Source organism: Myotis yumanensis, unplaced genomic scaffold, assembly GCF_028538775.1.
Source record: "Myotis yumanensis isolate MYYU_CA2020_CCGP unplaced genomic scaffold, mMyoYum1.0.hap1 SCAF_3, whole genome shotgun sequence".
NCBI lineage: Eukaryota > Metazoa > Chordata > Mammalia > Chiroptera > Vespertilionidae > Myotis > Myotis yumanensis.
Genome location: NW_027223754.1, coordinates 89,778,608 through 89,805,229, shown reverse-complemented (window position 1 = coordinate 89,805,229; position 26,622 = coordinate 89,778,608). Strand labels below are relative to the sequence as shown.

General features: G+C 45.2%; 1 protein-coding gene across 1 annotated transcript in view; it reads right to left on the bottom strand.

The window, feature by feature from the left end:
• Positions 1–292: 292 nt before the first annotated feature.
• FAM124A (family with sequence similarity 124 member A) overlaps positions 293–26,622 on the bottom strand; it is a 69,419-nt gene continuing 43,089 nt past the window's right edge. The window contains exon 4 of the mRNA XM_070407476.1: positions 293–3,624. Within this exon, the coding sequence (XP_070263577.1) occupies positions 2,818–3,624 (807 nt within the window). The 3' untranslated portion in view covers positions 293–2,817. The remainder of the gene's footprint in view (positions 3,625–26,622) is intronic.

The window sequence follows — 26,622 nt, the reverse complement described above, 5'->3', positions numbered from 1 at the left end:
AGGTGTTTAGGGTAGGCCACAGTGGGACTGTGAGCAGTAATTTTGGGGAGTCTTATTAAAAAAAGAGGCAAATAAGGATGGGCTGTGAACCAGACAAGGGCACTTACTAACACTGCCCTCCGGGCAAGCTGGGGAAAGTGCAAGGCCAACAAGAGGAAACTGGGTCCCATTAAATGACCAAAAAATTAGGAATCAGATTTAGATTTCCTATATCACAGAACTTAATTCAGAAGAGAAATAATTTATGAGACAACCTCAATGTTATTAAATTGAACAAATTTATTGAGCACCTACAATATGCCAGCATCTATCACAATAATAATAATCCAAGAGTCGGATCCACCAGTGGGTGTCAGGAATCCCCCCGGGTGAGGAAAGGTTAGTGTATGACCAGAAATGGAAGCGAGGGCTCTGTCAGTAGAGTCTCTGTCTCCTCCTCCACACAGTGACTGCCGTTTCTGACCATAGCTCTGGGGGGAGCGGGAGGGCGGCCTGAATGTGGTCTGTGGTGGGCTTCCCTTTCCTTCTCTGTTATGGGGACACCTTGCATTTTCTGCTCTTGAACGGTGCTGCTGACATCCCTTGGGGTCAGCTGGTTGAATGGACTGTGCTGAGGGTGGGTCACTGAAGAAGGGTGGGACCAGAGAGCATCAGAGTTGGGCTCTCAGGCAATTCTAGGGATGCATGCAAATGCACTAAACTAAGGATACCAATTAAGGATGAAGGCAGGAGGAGACAGCACTTGGCAGTTGGCCTCATTGATTTTTGCTACTCCTGAGCTGGCCCACTGTTCCCTGTAGGCTGAGTCAACACCTCTAAGTTATTTTTCTCCTCCTCCCTAAGGTTAGCCTGTCGCTCTGGACAGCTCGTGGCTTTCTAGGAGTCATCTCTGCAGAAAAAGCCCCTCACTACTCTGCGCCCTGTGGTCCTGCAGCCATCCGCATCACCCGAGGAGCCCGCTTTCTTGGCCTCATGCACCACAGCAGCGGAAGACTGCAGACCTAGATTCTTGCTGTTGACTGTGGCTGGGGTCTTAAATCAACCTCAGTCTAGCACAAGGATTGGCAAACTATAACTCTTGAGCCAAATCTGACCCTCCACCTGTTCTTGGAAATAAAGTTTTATTGAAACTCAGCCACGCCCACTCATTGACATATTGTCCATGGCTGCTTTCAAGCTATAATGGCAGAGTTGAGTAGTTATAATAGAGAGCATTTGTCTAGCAAAGCTTACTGTATTTATTATCTAGCCCTTTCCAGAAAAACTTTGCTCACTCCTGGTCTAGAATTATGAGGCCATATTTTTATTTACTTAAGCTGGAGCAGAATGTTGTATATTGGAGTCCTGGGATATCCAGGATGTTTGGGGGAAGATCTAAGGCTTTCATTGACAGGGATGGCCAGGATCGAGGCTTCAGTGCAAGTCTGATGACTGGCCACAGCTGCCTGGAAGGCTGGGTGGAGAAGGATCCCAAGGCTGTGTCTGGACTGGTGTGGGCGCTTCCAGAGTGTTGAAAACGGGCTGTGCTAATGTAGGCAAGGAGCACCAGACTGAGAAATAAACAAGGAAAATACATGCTCTTCTTCCCCAAAGGTAAACGGCAACCAGCGACAGCTCGGCATTGCCCCACGCCTGCACTTGGCATTGCTGAGGCTGGAACTGTACATGTGCCCTTATTGGAGTGGGAGAGAGGTGAGATTTTAATACCATTCACATGGTGACAGAAGCAGACAACAGTCTGGAAGGGCCAAGGTCAGGGGAAAGCTCCAGCTTCAATTAAGGCGCCTGGCACTCCTGCAAGGCCAGCACTGCAACTGTGTTTGTTCAGGGGGCACTGCGTGGAAAGCTTCCTAGTGTGCAACCCAAATGCTGGTTAAAATGTTACAAGTTGTTTAAAGATGAAAAGACAAGGTGACAATGCATATTTGCTAGAGAAAGTGGTATACAATGTGGGTCCTGCCATTTATATAGGTATATACATAGACAGCCCTTAGACTGCAGGTTTTAAAACTGAAAAATCCTAAGACTGCCTACCCAGTCAACATCCTATTATTCTGTAATTCCAATGAACAATTCATCCTCAGTGGTCCAAATAAATCCAGGTGCGGGAGTGGCCTTCTGTGGCCCTCACTTGCTACAGTGAATGTGCTAGTATTGTCGAAAGGTGAATACAAATCTAGATTTTGGAACTGAAATCAGATTTTAAATGCACCAAGAGTCTGCTACTCATGCTAAATCCTTATAAAGCTTATTAGCCACTTTAGTGAAAGTCCAGATTTTTGGACGTTGCAAGACGTTTAAGTGTGGTATGACGGTAGCCTGATTGATGTTTACAGCTGTCTTATCAAGCTGACTTTTTCACTCTAAGCACTACTTGGAAATTATTAGGGTCACTGCTCCCTGGTAATATAAATCTATCTGGGAAATCCAGGGTTGTACATAGTTACTGTGCACTAATTTCTCACACAAGTCACTCAGTATCTTTCCTACAGTCAACATTTTGGCTTTAATTGTTCTTTCTTCACAGCATGAAAAATGGCCAAATCAGCTCTGGCTGACTAGGCTTTTTTTTCATTTCAAGTAATTGTATGAAGCATTTAAAGTGTGTAAATGCACTAAACCATATCTCAAATGGAACTGAGTAATTCAAAAAATATATTTTATGACTTAAGTTATTGGCATAAAAGTGCCAGTATTTTCCCACTTAGTCCCTAGAATGGGTGGCATGGCGAACGGGGGCTGGGATAGATAACTAGGTTCCAGACAGACCTGGGGAAGCTGAGCTTGTGTGAATGAAAACAACAGAGTAGAGGGTGCTCAGATATAGAATTCCTCTGTGTCACTGTCCCCGGGTCCAGCCAGTGCTGGGGATGGTGTGATGTGCCTGCCAGTCTGCTTGGTGTTGGGAGCATCACCAGGGAGCTTGGAGGAAGACCCTGTGAGGGTGGCGGCACCAGAAGCTGGGGGAGCAGCAACCGCCGTTGCCAAGGAGCTGGAAGGCCCTTCAGTGAAGAGAGGGAGGGAAGCCCAGGAGGTCTCCGTGGTCACCCCACTCCCAGTGGGTAGTGGTCCTTCTCGGGAACCTTTGTGCTTGGAGCAGTGGCTGCCACAGCGTTCGGAGGGGAGGGGTGTTTCCAAGGAGCTAAAGAATCTACTGGGTGCGGAATACGCAGAGACCACGGACAGGTCCGAGGAGGACAGCCGCAGGCCCGTGTCCACATCTGTCTCCTGGGACCCCTCTAAGTCATCAATGGAGAAGAGGTGGCCGTGTCTCCACTCCGATGCCCGGTGCCCTGGGGCACCTGTGTTTGAAAAACACTGTGGTACAGCCGAGGAGGCTGGGTCGGGATCTTCTGTGGGCAAACAAAACAAGGACTTGCTTCTCTGGAAAGACCAGGGAAGGCCGGGAGTGCTGCTGGCTCGTGTGGCAAATTCCTGCTGGTGCCCAGCTAGCAGGATCGTCTGGCTGGGCCCCAGGCGTGGACTGTCCAGTAGGGGTTGCTGTCCGCTGCCAGGAGGACGGCTCGGTGTGGTGCAGCTCGGGGAAGGCCTGGAGTGAGGTTTCTGCTCCGAGGAGTGGTGAGCTCTGTTGGGTTTAGGGAACTTCTTGTGCACCCTTTGTGCCTGTAGGGGGAAGAGGGCATATCCCACTAGTCACCTGGGAAGGGGATTTATTGTTAAATGCATCCTGAAACACACTTTCTCATAATTGGAAACTTCTAGCAACGTCATAGCAACCAATTTCATTCTCCAAACTCTAAAGCAAAGACAGAGATAGCAGGGTTTGGGGTGGTACCAATCAGGACCTAGGAGGAGACACAGCCCCTGTCACGATAGTGGATAATACTTCAAGTACACATGCAAGGGGCTCAACAGATTAGCCACGCAATGAGGGCCTGGCTGAGAGGAGGTAAGAATTACCATTAAATGCACAACGGATGCCTCAAGGTTCCTTCCCTCTGACCACAGCACTGCTTGAGAGAGTTACTGCTGAGAGGATGGAAGCACTCAGGATGGGATAAGCACATCCCCTTTATGGGATCCAGGACCTTCCCTTGCTTTTGGTAGAGGGTCTGACTTTATTTGCCACTGAGTGGTTTGGCTCAGGATGGGATAAGCACAGACAATCTCAGATCAGATGGACATGGGATTTGACTCCAGTACCTGGGTGATCACAGGACACACCCTAGGGCTGGCCATGTCAGGGTGGTACTAGTAAACCTTCAGTGAGTAAGGGGCTATGAGGCCATTAGCATTTATTTACCTGCTATTAGGAATCTCTTACTGTATATTTTGCCTTTCAGAGACGGCACAGGAAAGGGAGCTGTGACTACTGACTAATCCCTTGGATGCCCCGTAGGGTGTAGACAAGCAGTTGCACCCTTCATGCCTCACCCCGTCCTCCTATTCTTCCACCCTCCCTGCAGCTCAGCAGGAACACGTTTCTGTTGCACAAATCTGGGACCTCCATTCCACCTGGCTCTGCTTCTCTCAGATTCTTCCTCTGGTCTGGCTCAAAGCCTAAGCCTACAGGGCAACCTTACAATGCAAAGTTTCAATTTAATAGCAGATTTAGGGATAGTGGGTCTGGTTCTATGTAGTATAGGATCTGATTTATGAATCCCTGATATAAGAAAAGGGTTCTGACTGCAGTTAACTAAAAGGGATATTTCCTGGCACCCAGGAGGCTAACATACCAGCCCTTCACTAGACACCAAACACCCTGCCTCCCTGTTCAGCAGGAACCTGGTTTTCCCACAGCCACTTGGGAAATTTCGTTCAATGTAATAAACTTCGGATGAAAAGGGGCCACAAACTAAACCTGACAAGCTCAGGGCAGGCCTGCATGGCAGCTTTACAAACTCAGAGACCAAAGGATAGTCTGAAATTAAACCTTTTTTTAAAAAAACTAAGGGCAGTTTACGGTGGGTAGTCATGTTCTAGGTCAATCTTTACCTTAACTGAGCCTATTGTCTTTTTGCATCTACAATAACATCTCTTTGGAATGTCAAAGTAATTTCCCTTTTTCCAGACCCCTCGAAGCACAGGCACTGCTCTGCAGAGACTACAAATCCCCTCATTGTTATTGAATCAATTGTTGACTGTTAACTATCCCGTACCTACTTAAGTAAAAGGAGTGTGTGTCTATCATTTTACTTTTAATCCAACCCCAGAGGTTTCCCCACTTTGCTTTCTCCCGCCTCCCTAATCTATCACCAATGGATTTCATGTAACCTACTTACATCTCCTCCTTTGATTGTAATTTTGTACAAGGTGCAAAAACGGCCATCCTCCGAAGCATTATCTCAATCCGTTGAGATCCTACTTCCTGGCATTTGTTGACAGTTTGGCTAAAATAAACGCACAAAAATTCTTCCCAGGTTTGAATGTTTCTTACGTTATTACTTGGTATAGTTGGCAGGATTCCAAAGAAGCTCACCCAAGACCATTCTGCAGACCCAGACCTGGTGCTTGGATCCAGAAAAGGCCCGTTGAGCCCTGCCGGCTCCCAGCTGCATTGGGTGAACTTGGGTGAGTTGTCTCTTGGATCCAGGACCTTCCCTTGCTTTTGGTAGAGGGTCTGACTTTATTTGAGCTGCTCTTAGAAATTCCTAGAGGTGGCACTAAAGGATAGGAGTTGAAACCTGTGGCAGGTTTTGATTGGGCTTTTCAATTAGAATTGCTTTCTGAGAGTCTGAGCAAAAACCCTTCGCTGTATAAATGAGAGCTGAATGAGTTCAGCTCTGAAGATAAAGGGGCACATCCTTCCTCCAGCCCAAATCTCAGGTGTTCTTAGGTTACTAAGAACCTTTGTGGAGGTGTCAGAGGTCATTCCTCAGGACATGCAGGAGCCCCATAGGGAATTTCCAACTCAACTGTAATTAAACTAACAGGCTCATCCAGGGGAGCGCCCATAAGGCTTGGTTTGACAGTGCCCGGTGCCCTTCCCATTGTTTTGGACAGCAGGAGAGAAACCGAGGCATGTAAGAGGGTTGAATGTAACTCGAGGGGTGAGAGCCTTGTGGAGCTCAACCCATAAGCAGCACACTTTGACCCACTACATAACATCCCTAGAAAATTTTCTCAGAATCTGCAGATATCCAAAGAAAGACTAAAAATAAAATAGGAAATTGTACCTCTAAGGTTGAAATGCCAAGAATCCCAGCCCCCCATTAATACTCCCACAGGATACATGTACAGTTTGTACAGAATTTCAACTTGCAAGTACCTATAGAAATGGGAAAATTTAACTAAAAATGATATCAGCTTAAAGTGGGGAACTTTTGACACCTCCAAATTGATTATTCTGCATGCTCAATGTGAAAAAGCTGGCTCTAAAATTAAATCGAATGAATGGGAAGCTTATCTTGATGGGAAATTAGAGATTGCTAGGGGATGAACAGATAAAATATCTTCCCTACTGCTGGGATCATATTCAGTCTTTAATTTTTAAAAAAAAATATATTTTTATTGATTTCAGAGAGGAAGGGAGAGGGAGGAATAAATAGAAACATCAATGCTGAGACAGAATCATTGATTGGCTGCTTCCTGCATGCCCTCCACTGGAGATCAAGCCCACAGCCAGGCATGTGCCCTGACCAGAAATCCAACCACGATCTCCTGGTTCATAGGTGGACAGTCTCAACCACTGAGCCACACCAGCTGGGCCATATTCAGTCTTAATTATGTCTCTTCTATATGACCATTCCTTTCATTGATTTCTAAGATCTTTATTTGCCTAATTCCAGATATCTCTTAATCCTATAAACAGACTGATTGACTTATTCTTTCAACAAACATTAACTGCAGGTCTTGTATGCAGAACTTCTTAACTGGTGTGTTTAAGCTTTGAATGGGTTATTAAAGGTGTGCCAAGATATTAATCTTTCAAACTAGCAGCCTCTTTTACCACATAAACATTATCATTATCATTTTCAATGTGCTCTTTGATGTGAAAAAGGTCCAGAGGGCCAGGCACAGATAATTTTGAATAAGACATGGTCTTAGCCCCCAACAATGAACAATACAACGTTGAAGTGTAGTAAGGTGAGCCATGATGATAAAGTGAGTAGCAATATATGCGGCATGCTGGGGCACAAAGAAGGAAGTAGTTGATTTTGTAGAGGAGTGAGGCAGCATGGGCAAAGGTAGAAAAAGTTTGCACTGAAAAGTCGTTCTTGGATAAAACCGCGGAAGTGGAAGAGGTGTTTGCCAGCTGGAGGGCACGGGGACAGCATGAAGGGCAGTCAGGCACAGAAGCAGCCTGAGCAGAGGCTGCAGGCATGAGCCAGGAGGAAAGCCCTGAGAAGTGAGCGGAGTCCTGTCACGGGGGCCCCGAATCCCAGGCAAATAGAAGCACCTGCACTTTAAAACCTGGAAAGGTTTGAAAGTAAGATGGTGGCATGGCCAGAGTTGTGGCAGTAGACTGAAGGAGAAAGGATTAAGTGGGCTAAACAAAAGAGACAAATATGACATGAGGCTCTTAGAGAAGGAAGTTCCAGACGGACAATGTTCAGTAGTTAAAATGTCTTATCTATTTTCCCCCTAGGCCTGGGTGCTCCAATGTCGTTTTCTGACTTTTTAGGTATGTCAGCCTGTGACTTCAGAGTTTTATTTGAGGAGCATGCCCTCGGTGAGCAGCCGTGCAGTCTAAATCTGCCTGAAAAAGGAACCTCTGTGGGTATTGCTTCATGAGAAGCAAAAGCCAAGCTTCCCATGCAAGGAACAGCTAAGGGACATCTGAGTGTTCCCACTGCAAGGGACAGAGCGGTGTGAAATCTGACTTTAAATCGGGAACAACTGGCTGAGGATGAGTACTTGGTGGTTTTGCAGATTTTTATCACTGTACTTGCTTAACAGGAAGCTGCCTCTGCTCTGTCTTATTCTGACCACATCAGGCGTCCAAATAAACCCTAAATTTTGCTGCTTTGAAGAGAGGTGGCACCTGGTGTTTTTTCAACATAGAGGTGCCCATGTGCACCATGGAGGTAGCTGCTGGGCAGGAGGGATTCCAGCCGGCACAGAGATGGCCGGTGATAACGGCAAGAGCCTGGGGCAGGGAGTTGGAGGAGGGTGGCTGAAGAGGCTCCACACCCCCAGATCCCAATCTGGGCCCAGGGCTGATGTGGCTGATGTGGGGGGCATCTAGTGGCATTCTCGTTTTGCCCTGAGGCAGAAAGACAACTTGCACATGCAATGGATGGAGTTTCTTTCTGTGTCCTACTCCTGGCTGTGGCTGTTTCCAGCTTCTTTTGTCTGTTTGTCTGACTTGACCAGGAACACTAACTAGATGCTGAGAATGAATCATGGTAGAGTTTCAGGAAATTCTTCCCCAGTGGACCTTTTCAGAGTGAAACAACGCCTGTGCCCTCCTCCCATGGAAGCCTGTTAAGAAGAATTCCTGGCGGCTATTTGGCTCAAATTTATAAACAGAGTCTATTAGTTATTGCTAAGCAGGGTACTTCATGTTCTCTGCACTTCAGGGGAAAACTGTACTGTGCTGCCTGTCTTCCTGCACTGTGTTCCTGTCATTTGAGCTGACCCTTATAAAGAATCAATCCCTGAACTAAAAACCTGCCCCAGCCAATTGGGACTTCGCAGCTATATTCTCATTTGAATCTTCACTGACCAATGAAGACATTGCTTTTTGGGGAGCGCTTTTGTGAGGATTTGGAGTCCTCATTTGCATGGGAGTAGACCAATCAGGGCCTGGGGGCAGGCACTCTTCTCTATGCAAGCCAGCTTCCCCTCTGTCTTCAGTTTCCAGTGAAGACTGCATTTCCCCCGCTGCACCATCCCCTGAGCTGTAACACTGCAGCTAGGACTGTCTCTGGACCGGAGTGGAGCTGTAACACCAGGGCCACCTTGCCCAGGATGCCTTCCACAGCTGTGCTATATCACAATTGACCTGTATCACTACTGAGTTGTCTCATAGCCATGCTGTTCCAAAGCCAAACGTATCACAATTGAACTGCTCTAAAGCCGACCTGTTCTACAGCCGTGCTGTTACACTATTGAGCTGTTTGCATTGAATAAAGTCTGTCTCCCCCTTCCCCACACCCCAAACTGGGGACTCACTGGTGTTGAATTGATGAAGATGATCTTTGGCTGACAGTGGTATGCTTAGATTCCTTCCTATTCCTCTTTGTGTATATGCTATAGGTGTTTCCTTTGTGAGACCATGAGGTTTACAAAAACAACTTATTATTTTTTTGTTAATCCTCACCTGAGGATATTTTTCCATAGACTTTTAGCTTCCATACTAACTTTATAAGTGATTAACTCATCACCTTTATGACATTATACTACTCTGCATTTTGCTATATATTTACCTTTACCAGTGAGATTTATACTTTCATGTATAAGTTCTGCATCTCCCCTTGAATATTTATTTTCAGTATAACTTATGAAATAACCTGTCATTGACTGTAAAACACAGGGATAGACTGAACTGTTGTTTATATTAACAAAAGATCATCAGAAGTTGATTAAATATCACTAATTTAAGAATTTCAAAAAGACAAATATTCCTTGCCATGGTTCAATGAATAAATCTCAGAAATAGCTGACAAATAATTAGCAACAACTTAAGCAAGAATACCAGTTTTGAAATTAGAATGAAAAAGAATGAGGAAAGCCTATCTGAACAGTGGAACATGTTTTAGAAACCTCAATATCTTTATTTAGGGAGTCTCAGAAGGAGAAAAGAAAAGAAAGAACCAGAAATCTAATTTAAAGAACTAATGGCTGAAAACTTCCCAAATCTGGGGAGAGGTATGGCCTTCCAAGTATAGGAAGCTCATAAATCCCCAAAGAACTTCAATCCAAAGAGATCTTCACTAAGACACATTGTAATAAATCTCTCAAAAGATAAAAACAAAAAGAGAATCTTGAGAGCAGCAAGACAGAAAGAATCATCACGTACAAGGGAATCCTGGTAAGGCTTTCAGCAGATTGCTCAGCAGAAACCTTGCAGGCAGGCAGGAGAGTGGGGTGATATAGTCAAAATGCTCAAAGAAAAAAAAAAAAAAAACTCATCTAAAAATATTTTACCCAGCAAAGTGTCATTCAGAAATAAAGAAGAGATATTTACTCAAACAAAAGCTGAGGAAATTTATCATCACTAGACTTGCCCTGTAAGAAATGCTAAAGGTAATTCTTTATGTTGAAACAAAAAAGTTGCTAATTAGTAACATGAAAATCTATTGAAATATAAAATACACTGGTAAAGGTAAATATACAGTCAAATTTAAAATACTTTAATACTCCAATGATGGTGTGTAAATCACTGAAATCCAGCGCATTGGTCAAGAAAGAAGAATGTGGTGAAATAACTAGCTAGAATATTATGTTAATGAACATAACATAAAAAGATGTAATTTTGGATATCTACATAAATTGTAGGGCCCAGCAAGTAAATAGGTAGAACTTTCTTATGCATTTTGTTTTAACTATAAGATGTATTATAAAAAGCCTGTTGGTAAGCACAGAGCAAAAACCCATAAGAGATTCACAAATGATAAAGAGAAAAACATCAAAGCAAACCACTATAAAAAAAAATCATTAGCTACAAAGAAAAATAGCCAAAAAAGAAGACACTAAAGATTTCAAAATAATCAGAAAGCAGTTAACAAAATGGTGATAGTAAGTCCTCAGCTATTAAAAATTACTTTAAATGTAAATGTGCTAACTTATCCAATTAAAAGACACAGACTGGCTGAACGGATAAAACATGACCCATCTACATGTTGCCTATAAGAGGTTAACTTAATCATTAGGAACACTCACAGGCTGAATGTGAATGGATGGTAAAAGATATTTACAGCAAATGGAAAGCAAAGAGAGCATGGGTAGTTATAATTACATCAGACCAGTGATGGTGAACCTATGACACGCGTGTCAGAGATGACACGCGAACTCATTTTTTTGGTTGATTTTTCTTTGTTAAATGGCATTTAAATATATAAAATAAATATCAAAAATGTAAGTCTTTGTTTTACTATGGTTGTAAATATCAAAAAATCTCTATATGTGACACAGCACCAGAGTTAAGTTAGGGTTTTTCAAAATGCTGACACACCGAGCTCAAAAGGTTCGCCATCACTGCATCAGACAAAAAAGATGTTAAGTAAAAAACTCTAATACAAGACAAAGAGGATCATCCTATCTAATAATAGACAAACATGGTAATTAACCGTACCTTCGCTACTCCTCCCATTGGCTAATCAGCGTGATATGCAAATTAACTGCCAACAAAGATGGCGGCTAATTTGCATACTGCAGGCAGATCCCACTGCGCCACCCGCCTGGGGCTGGTGGCAGCACAATCCACAGCCGCTGGCCGCCCCAGCGAGATCCTGCCCTGCCGTGTCTGGGGTGGGGCGGGCGGCAGTGATCCCGAGCTGCCACCCACCCCACGACAGGGAGAGGCTGGCAGCGGCCCCTGCCCCCCCACGAGGGTAGGAGCCCCGGACTCAGGCAGCTCCTCAAAAGTGACACTGGAGCTGCGAGCCCCAGGTGCACAGCCAGGAGACCCGAACCTGCCTACTCGAGCATCAGGCTTATGCTTATTGGAACTAGGCACCAATACATTAGAGAAGTTATTTTAAAACAAACAACAAAGAAGAAAATAGGTGTCGACCCCAGAACTATGTCCCCACAGGGAGTGGGTGACAGCCAAGAGGAGCGCAGGGCTGACACGCTGCGGGCGGCGAGGACGAACACGGAGCTGAGGGAAGCAGCCGGTGCAAAGGCCCGGATGTCTGACTCCATTTACCTGAAATGCCGGGAGCTGGAAGCGCACGGGCACAGGAAGCGACCAGTGCTTTCCAGGGGGGTTTGAGGGGCTGGGGCCTAAGGGAGAAATGATTTTAGAGGAAGCGCAGCAGCTTGCGGGTGCAGGAGGCCTGGCTCCCAGGTCCAAAATCAGAAAAACAGCTCAGAAAGGAAACCTGAAGAAAGCCCTGGAAGTACCCAAAGGAAAGAAAGGTCTGGGCGTCTCCACGGAGGAGCGAAAGGGCGCGGGACACAGCAAGACGGGAGGCTCTGGAAGCGAAAAGGAGCGTCAGGAAAGCGGGAGCACAGGGGAGGGCGGAGACTCAGCTGTGAGGCTGCCGGCGCGGGGGTGGGGGGTGGGTCTGAGGAAGTGGAGGCCCAGGGCCAGGACCAGGACGGCTCCTCAGGAAGAAACACGCCCCCCAACATCGGCCAGAGGCGGACAGAGACCAGGAGTGACTGGCAAGTCCGGGACAAAAAGTGAAGGAGGACAGCGGGGCACCTGGCAGCAGGTTTGCGGGAAGGAGACAGAGCCGAGCCAGGGTCCCGTCTCCCGGGGGCGCTCCAGCGCCACGAGCTTAGACTTGGACAACACAAGCAAGCACCCCAGGCTTTAAGGCCTCACTGGTGCTTGAGCTATTCTTTTAAAAAAATATTTTTAACACATTTCAATTTAAAGAAGTAAAAACAAAACCAAGAAAGAAAAACTACGCTTTCAGAGCCTGAACATCCATAGGGACCTCAGTGCGATCCCGAGCCGCTGCCTGCCCCAGCGAGGGATCCCGGCCTGCCGTGTGTGGGGCGGGGTGGGCAGGGCAGGCGGCAGCACGATCTGAGCAGCCGCCGGACCCAGTGTGGGATCCGGGCCTGCCATCTGTGACCGGGGGAGACGGGGCAGACACCGCGGGATTGGGCATGCCATCTGCCACCAGGGGAGCGGGTCTAAGCCAGCAGGTGGTTATCTCCCGAGGGGTCCCAGACTGTGAGAGGGCACAGGTTGGGCTGAGGGACACCCCCCCCCCCCCACCAGTGTACAAATTTTTGTGCACGGGGCTTCTAGTCTATATATAAAAGCCTATGTGACCAGAATGACCGGTTGCTATGACTTGCACTGACCACCAGGGGCAGACGCTCAATGCAAGAGCTGCCCCCTGGTGGTCAGTGCGCTCCCATAGCCAACCTCCTGTGGCTGGCCAACCTCCCCTGGTCTCTCCCTGCGGCCAGCCAACCTCCTGTGGTCCCTCCTCCCACCTGTCAGGCCCTAGCCGGCAGGCACAGTCGACAGGAAGGAAGACCCCGGCCAGCAGCTGGCAGGAAGGAAAGCCCCGGCCGGCAGCCAGAAGGCCCCGATCGGCCCTAATCACTGGCCAGGCGTAGGGACCCGTGCATGAATTTTGTGCACTGGGCCTCTAGTTATATAATAAAGGGGTCAATTCATTAGGAGAATATAGTTATAAACTTTTCTCTTAGACCTGCTTTTACTATATCCCATAGATTTTTATAGATTGTGCTTCCATTTTCATTCTTACAAGATATTTTTGATGTCCCTTTTGATTTCTACTTTGACCATTAATTTTTCATGCATATATTATTTAATCTTCAAATATTTGTGAATTTTCCAGCTTTCCTCCCATTAATTTAAAAAGATACTTGTTATGATTTCAGTCTTCTTAAGTTTGCTAAGACATGTTTTGTGACCTATCATGTGATCTATCCTGGAGAATGTTTTGTGTGCATTTGAGAATAATGTGTATTCTGCTGCTATTGGATGGAATGTTCAGCATAAGTCTGTGAAGTTTACTTGGTCTAAAGTGTCACTGAAACCTTTTTCCTTATTGATTTTCTTTCTGGATGATCTATACATCATTGAAAGTAGCATATTGAAGTCCCCTACTATTATTTCATTACTGCCTATTTTCTTCAGATCTGTTAATAATCTACACTAATAAAAGAGAAACATGGTAATTGGCATATGACCGCTACCCTTCCCATTGGCTAATCAGTATATCCTTATGCAAATTAACTGTCAGCCAAGATGGCAGCCGGCAGCCAGGCAGCTGGAAGCGAACATGAGGCTTGCTTGCTCCCGTGACTGCAGACTGCAACGTTCCCCGCCTGCCTTGCCGGCCTCTGAGCTGGCAGTTTGAAACTTTGTAACAAATATAGCCGGCTGGGATCTCAGAGCTGAAGTTATACATTGTTTCGATTATAGAAAGCAAACAAACCAGCAGCGGAAGCCTCAGAGCTAGAGCCAGAGCTAAAGCTGGCCCAGAAGAAAAAAAAAAAGAAAAAAAGGAGTGGTTGGGAGCTTCAGTCAAAACCGCCAGCCTGAAAGCAGCCCTCAGCCCCTCACCCAGACTGGCCAGGCACCCCAGTGGGGACCCCCACCCTGAAGGGTGTGTGACCAGCTGCAAACAGCCATCATCCCCTCATCCAGGCTGGCCAGGCACCCCAGTGGGGACCCCCACCCTGATCCAGGATACCCTTCAGGGCAAACCAGCCGGCCCCCAGGCCTCTATCCTATATAGTAAAAGGGTAATATGCCTCCCAGCACCGGGATCAGCGGAGCCGAGAGGTCTCCTGGCACCAGATCAGCATGACAGGGTGCAGCGCCCAAACCCCCTGATCGCCCTGCGGCTCTGTGTGTGACAGGGTGCGGCGTCCCAACCCCCTGATCGGCCCTGCTCTGTGTGTGACAGGGGGTGGCGCCCCAACTCCCCCCCCCCCCCCCCCTCCAAGGGCCCTGCTCTGTCTGTGACGGGGTAGAGCCATAACCTCCCCATCAGCCCTGCCCTGAGTGTGACAGTGGTGGCGCCCCAACCCCCTGATCCGCCCTGCTCTGTGTGTGACAGGGGGCGGTGCCCTAACTCCCCTATCGGCCCTACTCTGTGCGTGACGGGGGAGCTCCCCAACCCCCTGATGGGCCCTGCTCTGTGCGGGACGGGGGGGGGGGGGGCAGTGCCCCAACCCCCTGATTGGCCCTGCTCTGTGCATCACAGGGGGTGGTGCCGCAACCTCCCCATTGACCCTGCCTTGAGTGTGACAGGGGGCGGTGCCCCAACCCCCCAATCAGCCCTACCCTGAGCGTGACTGAGGGTGGCATCACAACCTCCCAATCTGCCCTGCTCTGTGCATGACAAGGGGCGGCGCCCCAACTCCCCAATCAGCCCTGCTCTGAGCCTGACCAGGGCCTGCACCTAGGGATTGGGCCTGCCCTCTGCCACCCAGGAGCAGGCCTAAGCCAGCAGGTCGTTATCTCCCGAGGGGTCCCAGACTTCGAGAGGGCACAGGCCGGGCTGAGGGACCCCCCCTTACCCCCCGAGTGCACAAATTTTTGTGCACTGGGCCTCTAGTTGTTTAATATTTTAGGTCCTCCAATGTTGGGTACCTATATGATGCTGTCATGAAATCATGCCAAGAGAAGCAGAAATGAGAGCAGAACTTACTGTATTATGTAGGCAGTAATTTGCAATCCTGGCTGCACATAAGAATCACCTGGAAGCTTTAAAAGAGAGCCCACTCCACGGCAATTGAAACAATTTCCAGGTGGGTCCCAGGCATCAGCTGAAAAGCTTTCCAGGTGATTTTAATGGGTAGGCAGAACAGGAACAGCTGTTTTAGGCCAACTTCCTGATTTCCTCATATGCCTAGGCTTTATGTCTCTTGTGCCTGGGGCGTGTACCTATTTTTATGGCTACTAAAAGTGACATTCTGAATGACCAGATAGTATAGCTTTTCATTACTATATGCTCTTCAAAACCTTAAAAACCCTCTTTCTTACTCTCTGTGATGTAAAAATTCTTGCAAGTCTAGCTCCAAGTATCTGTGATTCTGAAAAAAACTGTGAAAACTGAGACTGAGAAAACTGTGCATTGTAAAATCTGCACTGAGAAAAGTAGTGGGAGAGGCAGAGCTAGCACATGGAATACTCTTTTCTCTTTCTCTGACTCCCCACTGTGTTAATTAGATTAGCATTCACTTTCCCCCCCCTTGTTTTATACAATTATGTTGGCCAAAATACACTGAAGTTCCCTCTCAACTGACCTTTGTCTGCATAATGGAAATTTTGAAGAATGAGTTTCTATTGCCATGTTCCTCTCTCAATAATTTTTTACTTTGTTCTTATCTGAAAATCTGTTTTAATAACAAACTTGCTTTTTATTTGAATTCTCATCAGTTCTAACCATTGCTAAGAGTTTCCTCTTACAGTATTATCTGCTAACACATTTAAACAGAGAACTATTGAATATATTTGTAGTGCTTATGCCAGAAACAAGGCTGCCTACCTCAGAAGAGATCAACTAACTGGCCCACAGAACAAAGACCCAGGCTGAACAAACTCTCCATCCAGCCCTCCTTAGAAGACATGGACGTCACTGTCATTGTAGATTCTAAACAGCAAAGATGGATCTAATCTTCTCCATAAATCTTCCTCGCTGGGGAAAAATGCTGGCTGTTGAGATTAGTTTTGTCATAACAATGCCTCTACTTAGCAAATGGAATTTAGGACAGCACCTCAAAGTTTGGGTTAGTAAGAAGCATGCCAGGAATACGTCAAGAACTCACTATGGCTACTCATTATGTCCTTAGGTGCTCCCCTGGCCAGAATCCTGTGTGGGCTTTCTTGGGTGGTTGAAAAGAAAGTAAAAATATTAAATTAAAAAAAATCCTGTCTTTGAAGTGCTTACTATTCAAAAGACAGATGCAGAAATAGAAGGACCTAAAGATAGGACAACTTGATAGAAGCACAATAAATATGTCAATTAAATAAGCATTTTCACTGGATTGGATGCAATATAAGTGTTGTAAAGAATGAGTCATTACAGGTTTGCATTTTCAGATGTGGAAACAACCTGACAAATAGTCAGTTGGCCATTTGCCTGAAGAATTACTAACCACTTCAACTGGCTGCAGCATCAGGGGAGGAGGAGGAATATGGTTCTGGGGTCACTGTCTTAGGTGGGACTCACCCTGGAGGTGCAGAACACCACTGAGGGGACGGGACAGACCCCCATTTCCATGGGATCTGGGAGAGCCCTGAGTAAAGAGGACCTATCTTGGAACGCCATGGGTGAGAGTGAGCCCTCAGAACTGTCTCACTGGTCCTGAGCTCACCCAGTTCAATAGCTGGGTCCTTGGACCCTCCACTGTGTTGAGGACCAGACCTGGCTTATATGTGGATGAGTTCTGGCTGGAATTAAATTAACCTTCCATTAGTTACTCAGTTAAAATTCTGAGTACCAAGGTAGGTTTCTGTTCTGCTTTTGTGCTCAGAAAAATATCCAAAAGCTACTTTTGGAAAATTAATATCCGATTACATAAAGTTACCAATTTCAAGCCCATTTTTTCTAAACTTACTGATTTAAGTTCATCTCAAATTTTATTACTCTACTAACTAATCTAGCAATTAACACATTTAGAAAGGACTCTTTCTGCTTAATTAGCTAATTTCCTTTTAACATCTTAAACTGAATTTATACATTTAATCATTGATTATCTTTAAGTCATTCAGTAGTTTGATAAACAAAACCTTTAAGCACTTAAGTAACTTTTGTAAATCTAATTAGTTAAAATATAAACATGGCAAATATTCAATCCTCTTAAATGTTTCGATGTTACAAATCTACTAAAACTTACCCTTATATTCCTCAGCTTAAAACTGCAAATAAATTCTAAACTACATTTTAAATTGGAAGCTCAGGTTGACCAATGTCTCTAAAACACAAGAAATTCTTAAAATATCAAACATGAACAAATTATTTCTAAACTTAACACAAACTGTTCAATACATATTATAGATTTTACTTTATTATTTCTATACATAATTCTAATTATTTTTCTGGGATTAAAACAAACACATTCACTAAGGAGATACTTATGTCATTTCAAACAGTTTGGGGTTGTTTTCCAGCTGACTGAGGTTACATATGGACAGCTATTTTGGTCATGAGGTATCCCAACCAGGAGGGACAAGTAGGGCCCTCTTTTGTAGTTGCTATAACAAGGATTCCCAAACTTAAAGGAATTGTTCACATGGTCCAGCTCCCTGGATTAATTCAAATCATTATCTTATTCCTCTCCACTAACAGACTTCTGAAACCTCTCAGACTGTGGCTAACTTCCATCACTGCTTCATTAGCTCTGCATGTTTTTGTTTAGCTTAAGATATTTACATGTTACCTCACTGGATTCTGCATCTTCCAAGGCTTTGTTGCCTCTGCAGTCCTCTGATAACCAGGTGTTTCTTAGGTTCATGGACGAGAGGAGCCAGCCGAGCCTGGAAGGCCCAGCTACTTGAAAAGTCCCATGTAATCTGGTGTTAAAGGAGTGACCACAAAGCAGCTGGGCAACTGGAGAGAGGTAGGTTCAGGAACGAGAGGTGCTGAACTGCTCATAACTATCAAAATCATTAGACCTAAAGGGACCTTGGAAAGCAATCCCATGTACTGGCTTCCAGGGCTCTACAACATGGCATCCTTTTGTGGCCACTGGTGTGTCCACAGGCCTCCAGGTCTCTGCCTCCCGAGGTCCCAGTTGGGTGTGTTCATGACACGTGATCAGTTCCCACCACAGTATACTGTTATACATAATTGTCCTATTGTATTATTAGTTATTGTTGTTCATCTTATTGTGCCTAATTTATAAATTAAATATGATCATAGGTTATGTATGTATAGAAAAAGACATATTAAAGGGCTCAGTACTATTTATGGTTTCAAGGGTCCACTGGGGGTCTTGGAACATTATTCCACAGACAAGGAGGGGCTGCTGTATAAGTGATTCTCATGCAGATGCTTCAGAAAAAAACAACCCTATACATATTTTGTATAATATATATTATGCAAAAGCAGAGGAATGCACTTAAAAACTAATAGGGTAATTTCTTCCATATGAGGTTTATCTACATGTTTCTACATGTTTTTGGCCTGTGTGTCTTAGCACAGTAACTAAAAATCCTTAGGTTTTGAAGATTTAATAAAAAATATTTTGAGAATCAGATTTAGCCTCATATTCCAAGTTTTAAAAAGCAGGTTGGACCAATTTTTCATCCTCCTCACAGAACTGCCTAATATACTATATAATATTTTTACATCTATTATTTATTATATGACTTTTCCTGCTAGAATATAAGTTTCACGAGGGCAGGATTTCTGTCTGTGTTGCTTGTTGCTGGCTGTATTATGAGCACTCCAGAAATTGCCTGAATGAACAACTGGTTAAATTTAGGCATGATATAAATTCCCATTACCTAAAGATTATAGGTGCATGTTGATGTCAATTACTGCCAGAAGGACTAATTATGGTAGCAGATGCTGTTGCAGGACTTTTCTTATTTCAAGTGCCAGTATGAGGGCAGCAGCACATGATGGAAGCCGGAGCGCCTGTGTGAGCAGAGGCCAAGGAATGGGTAACACAGGGGGCAGGCCACACTCCTCCCAAGTAGGTGGCCTTGTCTTTTAGCATGATAATACTCAAGTTTCTGCCCATACTACTTTCATTCCTACTTGCAGATATTTCACTATGGCGTTAAACTTACAGCATTGCAAATCTTTACTCCACATGGCCCATAAGGACCTTAACACCTTCTTCTAAAGTTTAGCTGCCAAGTTCTGTCATAAACAAAAAACTGCACATGCTTCCTTGGAGCATTACTGAGCCCCCCAACTCAATGGGCTTTGGGGTCAGATGGGAGGACTCCTGGTCACTAATGCATATTAAAATGCAGCTATAGATACCTAATTTAGGAGTAGAGAGCATTGTTTTTGTTTTATATTTTACCTAGTATATAATAGCTTTTATATCCTATATAATAAAAGTTGAACATGCTAAGTGTCCAGTCAGCCTGTCAGCCATTCAACCAATCAAAGCGTAATATGCTAATGATATGCTAAGGCCACTTAACCGCTCGCTATGATGTGCACTGACCACCAGGGGGCAGACAGTCGACTAGTCGACCAGCCACTATGATATGCACTTACCACCAGGGGGCAGATAGTCAACTGGTAGGTTAGCTTGCTGCTGGGGTCCGGCTGATCAGGACTGAGTGAGATGGGCCGGACATGTCCTGGAGCCCTCCCACAATCCCTCCCCGGGCCCTGATCATGCACCAGTGGGGTCCCTTGGCCTGGCCTGCACCCTATTACGATCCAGGACTCCTCGGGGGATGTTGGAGAGCCGGTTTTGGCCCAATCCCACAGGCCAGGCAGAGGGACGCCACTGGTGCACGAATTTGTGCACCGGGCCTCTAGTATTCTAAATACAAATCTGACAATATCTATGCAATGGACTCTACTGATGAAAGGTACCTAAAACTAAAAATGGCTGAAAATATGTACACCTTTCTCCAATGTTTTATTATGAAACTTTTTAAATATAAAAAAGTTGGAAGAATAGTACAAGGATCAGCTTAGACACAATTATTTTGTCTTACTTCCTTTATCTACATATGTATAGGTATATTTTATACATTTATACTATGTAAAATAATTTCATTTATTTATATGTATACATATATGTATAATAGTACTTACATGTAATAGAATCTATATGTAGTTTTTTGCTGGACCACCTGAAAGCAATTTGTGGCTTTTCTAACACTTTACTCCTAAATATTTCAACCTGCATTTCCTAAGAATAATTTAAGTAAATCCTATGTATGTGGCTGAGATGGGCACCTGCTTACATGTACCAATCAAGCACCCTGAATTCTGGTTTCAGGCACTTTGTTGTGGTCTGGAGAGAGGCCCCTGAAGTTGGGATGCCCTTAGCAGCCACCAAATTTAGCTAATAGTAGAGCCACCTCTGTGCATTTGAACCCTTACTGGTTCACTTATTAGCTTTGTGGACTGGGGCAAGTGACATAGTAGCTGTAGTGATGATGGTGGCGGTGATCATAATGATAATAATAATAACAAGGGCAACAGCAAACAACACTTAATAACCTTACTATGTGCTAGGATTTACTATTCTAGATCCTGTCTCTTGAATGATGTCACCAAGATGATGACACAGGTCTTCCCTGATTTTGCTTCCCTTACAAGGAGAACATCTAACAACTACTAATACAGTAGTGCAGTTATTCACAATTTCACTTTTCATGGTTTCAGTTGCCTGTGCTCAACTGTGGTCCAAAAATATTAAATGGAAAATTCCAAAAATAAATAATTCAATAAACAATTCATAAGTTTTAAATTGTGTTCCATTCTGAGTAGCATGATGAATTCTCATGCCGTCCACCTCCCTCCCTCCCGGACGTGAGTCATCCCTTTGTCCAGTATATCCACATTAGTCACTTAGTAGCCACCTCCATTGTCAGATCTACTGTCCCTCTGCTCGTCTGCAGAGATGATCTGGTGACTGCCTGGACAGAGTTTGGAGCCCAGGCCTACCTGATTAGTTCCCCAAGTAAGAGTTCTTGTCAGCTTTGGGGCCTCCTATGTGTGTAAGACCCTCTCCCCTGCCCCCACGGCTGGGAAGCTAATCCATAGCTCTACCCACTGTTGAATATAGTCTCCAACCCTGCTAAGCAGGAAATCAAACCAGAGCTCCTGGGCATCTTGGTAGCCCACCCTGCAGCACTGATTACAGCAGCATCTGAATGGAGAACCTGACCAGTGGCTCTGTGTCTGCAGAGCCAAGAAGGTTGCCCTGTCTGACCAGGGAGCTTAGTGTGCATGTCTGTCTGACTTGATTGTGAAATAAAGAGCTTTGCCGGCCCTGGGGCCTGTTCTGCAGCTCTAACCATGCAGGGAAGGTAATTTATTGTTACACCCAAAGCTCAATACATTCTCCAGCCCAATCTGACCTGGAAACCTAACCAGAGCTTCCAGGGGCCAATTTGCAATAGTGGAACTCAAGTGGAGAACCCAGCCAGCAGCCCTACTCACCTGTCAGGCCTGGGAATTTGGTGCATAGTTCTGCCTAATTTGGTCCTCAAACAAGAGCCTTGCCAGCCTTGGGGCCTGTCTGGGGGCCACATGGGCAAAAACTAATTTGGAAACGAATGTGCAGCCCCACCACTGATGAATACAATCTCCAGCCTGCCCAACCTGCAGACCTACCGGAGCACACAGGAAGCTGCGCAGCCCATCTTGCAGCTGCTATGGCAGTGGCACTGAACAGAGATCACAGCATGGGGTTTCCCATCTGCAGAGCAAAACTGGTGGCCCATCTGGTCAGCAAATTCAGTGCACAGTCTAGCCTGATTCGGGTCCCCAAACAATGAGCCAGGTAGACCTTGGGACTGTTCTACTGAACCACCAGTGCGGGGGAGCTACTTCCTGCCCTGCCTACTGCTGAGTATAGAACCCAGGCACCAATGTCTGCTAAGCCTGAGCAGAGACTCTAGACCAGTGGTTCTCAACCTTCTGGCCCTTTAAATACAGTTCCTCATGTTGTGACCCAACCATAAAATTATTTTTGTTGCTACTTCATAACTGTAATGTTGCTACTGTTATGAATTGTAATGTAAATATCTGATATGCAGGATGGTCTTAGGCGACCCCTGTGAAAGGGTTGTTCGACCGCCAGAGGGGTCGCTACCCACAGGTTGAGAACTGCTGCTCTGGACAACCATGAAACAAATCCTACAGTCTCATTTGGACAGGGAACCAAGCCAACAGTCCTATCCAACTATTCTGAGCCACTGTCACCACCCTCCAACCCCCAACCTCAGAGTACAGAAAGTGGCCCCACCCCAAAATAGACCTTGATTGCAAGCCCCATCTGCCTGAGAACATTATCAGCTGAAACATCCAGAACACCAAGCCAATAGGACTGGTGAAAAATTGTCTCTGCCAAAGTGAACCTGGGTAGGTGCGTTTCAGGTCTATGCCAAAGGATTCCAGCTTCTCTTCAGGTCATCATATCGCAGGAAGTTGAGGTGGTGACAGACAAACCTGGGTTCCAATTTGTCCCCATGGGTTCCAATTTGTCCCCATGGGTTCCAATTTGTCCAAACTAGTGGAACCTAGACTTTTTGGGGGCACAGCTGTATCTGAGTACAATGTGGGAGACTGAACCCCTTTACATAATGTTCCAGAGGGTCCGGGGCTCATTCTCTCAGCATGAAGCCAAAAGTCAGGTGAAAAGTTCCTTAAAGTCAAAGTAATATTTGGCCTTCCATTTGGGAGGGTGGAAGGCTGGTGATGGGAAAGAGAAAACTAATCAAAAGTCTGAAGCCCATTAAGGAAAAGTTTCCTTTTGTATGTTTTTGGGGATAAATGAGGAAGAAAAAGTGAAAAAAAGTTTTTAAGAAAATTGATTATATATATATATCTATATCTATATCTATCTATCTATATATATATATATCTATATATCTTATATGTCAAACACTGGAAGAAAATGTACCAAAATGCTGTTACGGTGGTAGTAGTAGAGTGATATATATATAAACAAAAATACTAATTGCCAAAAAAGTTTTGGGTACTTTGGTTTTATTTCTTTCTAATAAAAATATATTAACATGGGAGGAAAACTCACTGGAAATTAAAGTTGAGTTATTTTGCCTGAGGTTTTAAGTTTAGGCCAACCTGACAGAGCTGTTAGGTCACCAAACAGGATTTGATCTGGATCTATGGGACCTGAGGTCCAAACTCCCATCTGCTGGCTTCCAGAAAGTTTCTGCTTTAGTCTCCCTGTTTCCCAGCCCTGGAGGGAGGGGTCTCTCTGGAGCACACCCACTGCACCCCATTCTCCTGTACCATGGCTTGCACATGCCATAACCCCCTGGAATGATCTGAACCAGCTTGGACTTGGAGCACAGGGACTCTGTTGTCCGTCTTTGTCACCTTCCAGTACCATGTCTGGCTGAGAGGAGATATTCAAAGTTTTTGCTGACTGTAATGGCTCGCGAAAGCACTGGACTGTCTATTTCTGTTGCAGGTTATTCACAGGCATAGTTCGGCTGGCCTGCAGGAGACAGGCCCTGGTTGCTGGGAGCCACCTGCCACAATCAGACACAGCAGCACTTCCTTCCAGATCTACCGCCAACATGATCTCTTTGGAAGTAGAGCCCTATTCAGAACAAGCTAAACTAGCCGAATGAGACAGGCAGGCCCAGGGGGGAAAATGCTCTCAGAACTGAGAGCAGAAATTATTGCTTAAAATTCCTCACTTTCCTCCCTCTGCCTCAAGGTCTGATTCCAGATCCCACCAAGGCTTATAATAACAGTTCTCTTTGTCTTCCTAAAAGAAGATGCCTCTTTCTTCCAGGCTTGAAAGGGCTATGATGTCACTCACACATATTCTGCAAGAATATCAAACCCAGATAATGTTCTGGGAAATGGTTTCCTGAGGGCGACTTTCAAGCACCTGGGTAATATGCACAGGTAAACTAGCCCAGCATGTGCAATGCGGTCTATGGGGAACAGCCATTTTCTCTAGTCTGTACTGGGAGCCACAAACCCTGGGCTGGTGGAGCAAGATGCCATGTCCATTGGCCTCTGGTTCATGTGGTATCTTCCTGCTTCCATGTGTGGATGCTCTAACCCATGGTCACTGGACCCCTGCCCCGAGATATCAGAGCCCAAGGCGGAGGAAGGACAAGCTAATGTCTGTTGAGTAGCTGCTGTGCACTGGGCATCAGGCTTGAAACTGGGAACAGGATAAGAACAGTTTCAGGAAGGTCTGCTCATCCTCTTACAACTTTATTTTATTTTAATTGCAAGTAGTTAACAAACATTTTAGTTTCAGTGTACAACATAATGTTTATATATATAGTGTGACTTGTACTCTTGATGCTCTGTCCTAAGCCTCCTACTAAGCACAACTATAATATACTTTAAAAGTGAACTTGCCCTAGACCAGTGATGGCGAACCTTTTGAGCTCGGCGTGTCAGCATTTTGAAAAACCCTAACTTAACTCTGGTGCCGTGTCACATATAGAAATTTTTTGATATTTGCAACCATAGTAAAACACTTATATTTTGATATTTACTTTTTATATTTAAATGCCATTTAACAAAGAAAAATCAACCAAAAAAATGAGTTCGCGTGTCACCTCTGACACCCGTGTCATAGGTTCGCCATCACTGCCCTAGACATTAGTATAAAACATGAAGCAAGGACTGGGTAGTCCTGCCTTAGCATATCCTGTGCCTGATGCACATGCAGAAAAGGTGCTTCAGGTAGCAGCACCAGGGAGCTGGCTACAAATGCAGGGTCTCAGGCCTGGCCCCGGACCTCCGGGATCAATCTCTGAAGGTGGGTCCCAGGAACCTGTGATTTTTATACCTGCTGAAGTTTGAGAAGCAGTGGTAGAAGGAATGCCCAGGTCACTACTGGGTCCATTGGAAAAGGACAGAGGGCAGCACAGTCAAAATGGGTTCATGAGTCAAATGTGTCCAAGTATCAGTTGCTGTTGGTAATACTGGGAGTGACAGTTACCTGACCTAGGTCTGAGGGTGTGCAGAAAAACAAAACAATCAAATTTAAAAAATGGGCAAAGGACCTGAATAGACACTGCTCCAAAGAGGACATGCAGATGGCTAATAGACATGAAAAAATGCTCAAAGTCACTAATCATCAGAGAGATGCAAATTAAAACCACAGTAGGTATCACCTCACACCTGTCAGAAAGGCTATCATCATTAAATCCACAAACAACAAGTGTTGACAAGGATGTGGGGAAAAGGGAGCCCTTGTGCACTGTTGGTGGGAATGCAGATTTGTGCAGCCACTATGGAAAGCAGTATGGAGTTTCCTCAAAAAAATGAAAATGGAACAGCTTTTTAAAATTGACACTCCCATGGCAATTCTCCAAAGGAGAGTGGCCTTCCATTCAGGCCCCTGTACTTATCAGGCTTCTCAGGACTAAGGAGATGTCAGCATATAGTCCAACTTGGCTGAGTCACAGGACATATGACTCTGTTCTTTACCAGCTACATGGAACAGGTCTACCGCAGGCCCTCGGCTCGGAATAAAAAGGTCGAGCTCACTCTTACTCACTCTCTACCGAAAGCCTGACTGAGAGAAACAGATTTTGGGAGTTTATTCCTCCCTCTAGGACTAAGCTAAGCCCCTAGGAGCTGCAGGTGGGACCATCTTGTTTTTCCCAGCCTCCTTTAGGGCAGTGGCTTTTCTGCACTAACCCCTGGCTGGGCCCCCTGGCCCCCACTGCAGGCACTATCTAAGGAAAAGCCTTGTGAGTATTGCTGTAGTTATAGAGGTATGGTTGATGGTTGGCTGTTGACATCACTACGAACATGAGAAGGTGTGGGAACACTACTCCAGGACTCAGAACCAGGGATGCTTGTGCATCTAGAACATGTTTATTTTTACCTCACAGACTCTAAATCATATCATTGATGATCTTCCATTTTGCTTTTGCTGCTATAAAACTCAAATTTGGGGCTTATTTCTGGAATCACATTGTCCAAGAGAACTTTCTTTCATGATGGAAATTTTCTGTATTTGTGTTATCCAATATGGTAGCCAGTAGCCACATGCAGCTACTGAGTACTTAAAATGTGTCTACTGAATTTTAAATTTTATTTAATTTTAATTAACTTAAAATTTAAATTTAAATGGCCACACATGGCTAGTGACTACCAACTTACAGCACAGCCTTAGACAGTATATAGAAAATCACATGCATTTTGGATGTCACACTTGGTTTATCTTACTTTCCTATCAATATTTTCCTCTACTTCAAATCCCTTGGGTATCTAATAATATTTACTAAACTTATTGTGTGGTTTATATCTTTGTCAGCCATCTTAAGTTTTGTTTTAAAAATGTGAGATCTGCCCTAACTGGTTTGGCTCAGTGGATAGAGTGTCGGCCTGCGGACTCAAGGGTCCCAGGTTCAATTCCGGTCGAGGGCATGTACCTTGGCTGCAGGCA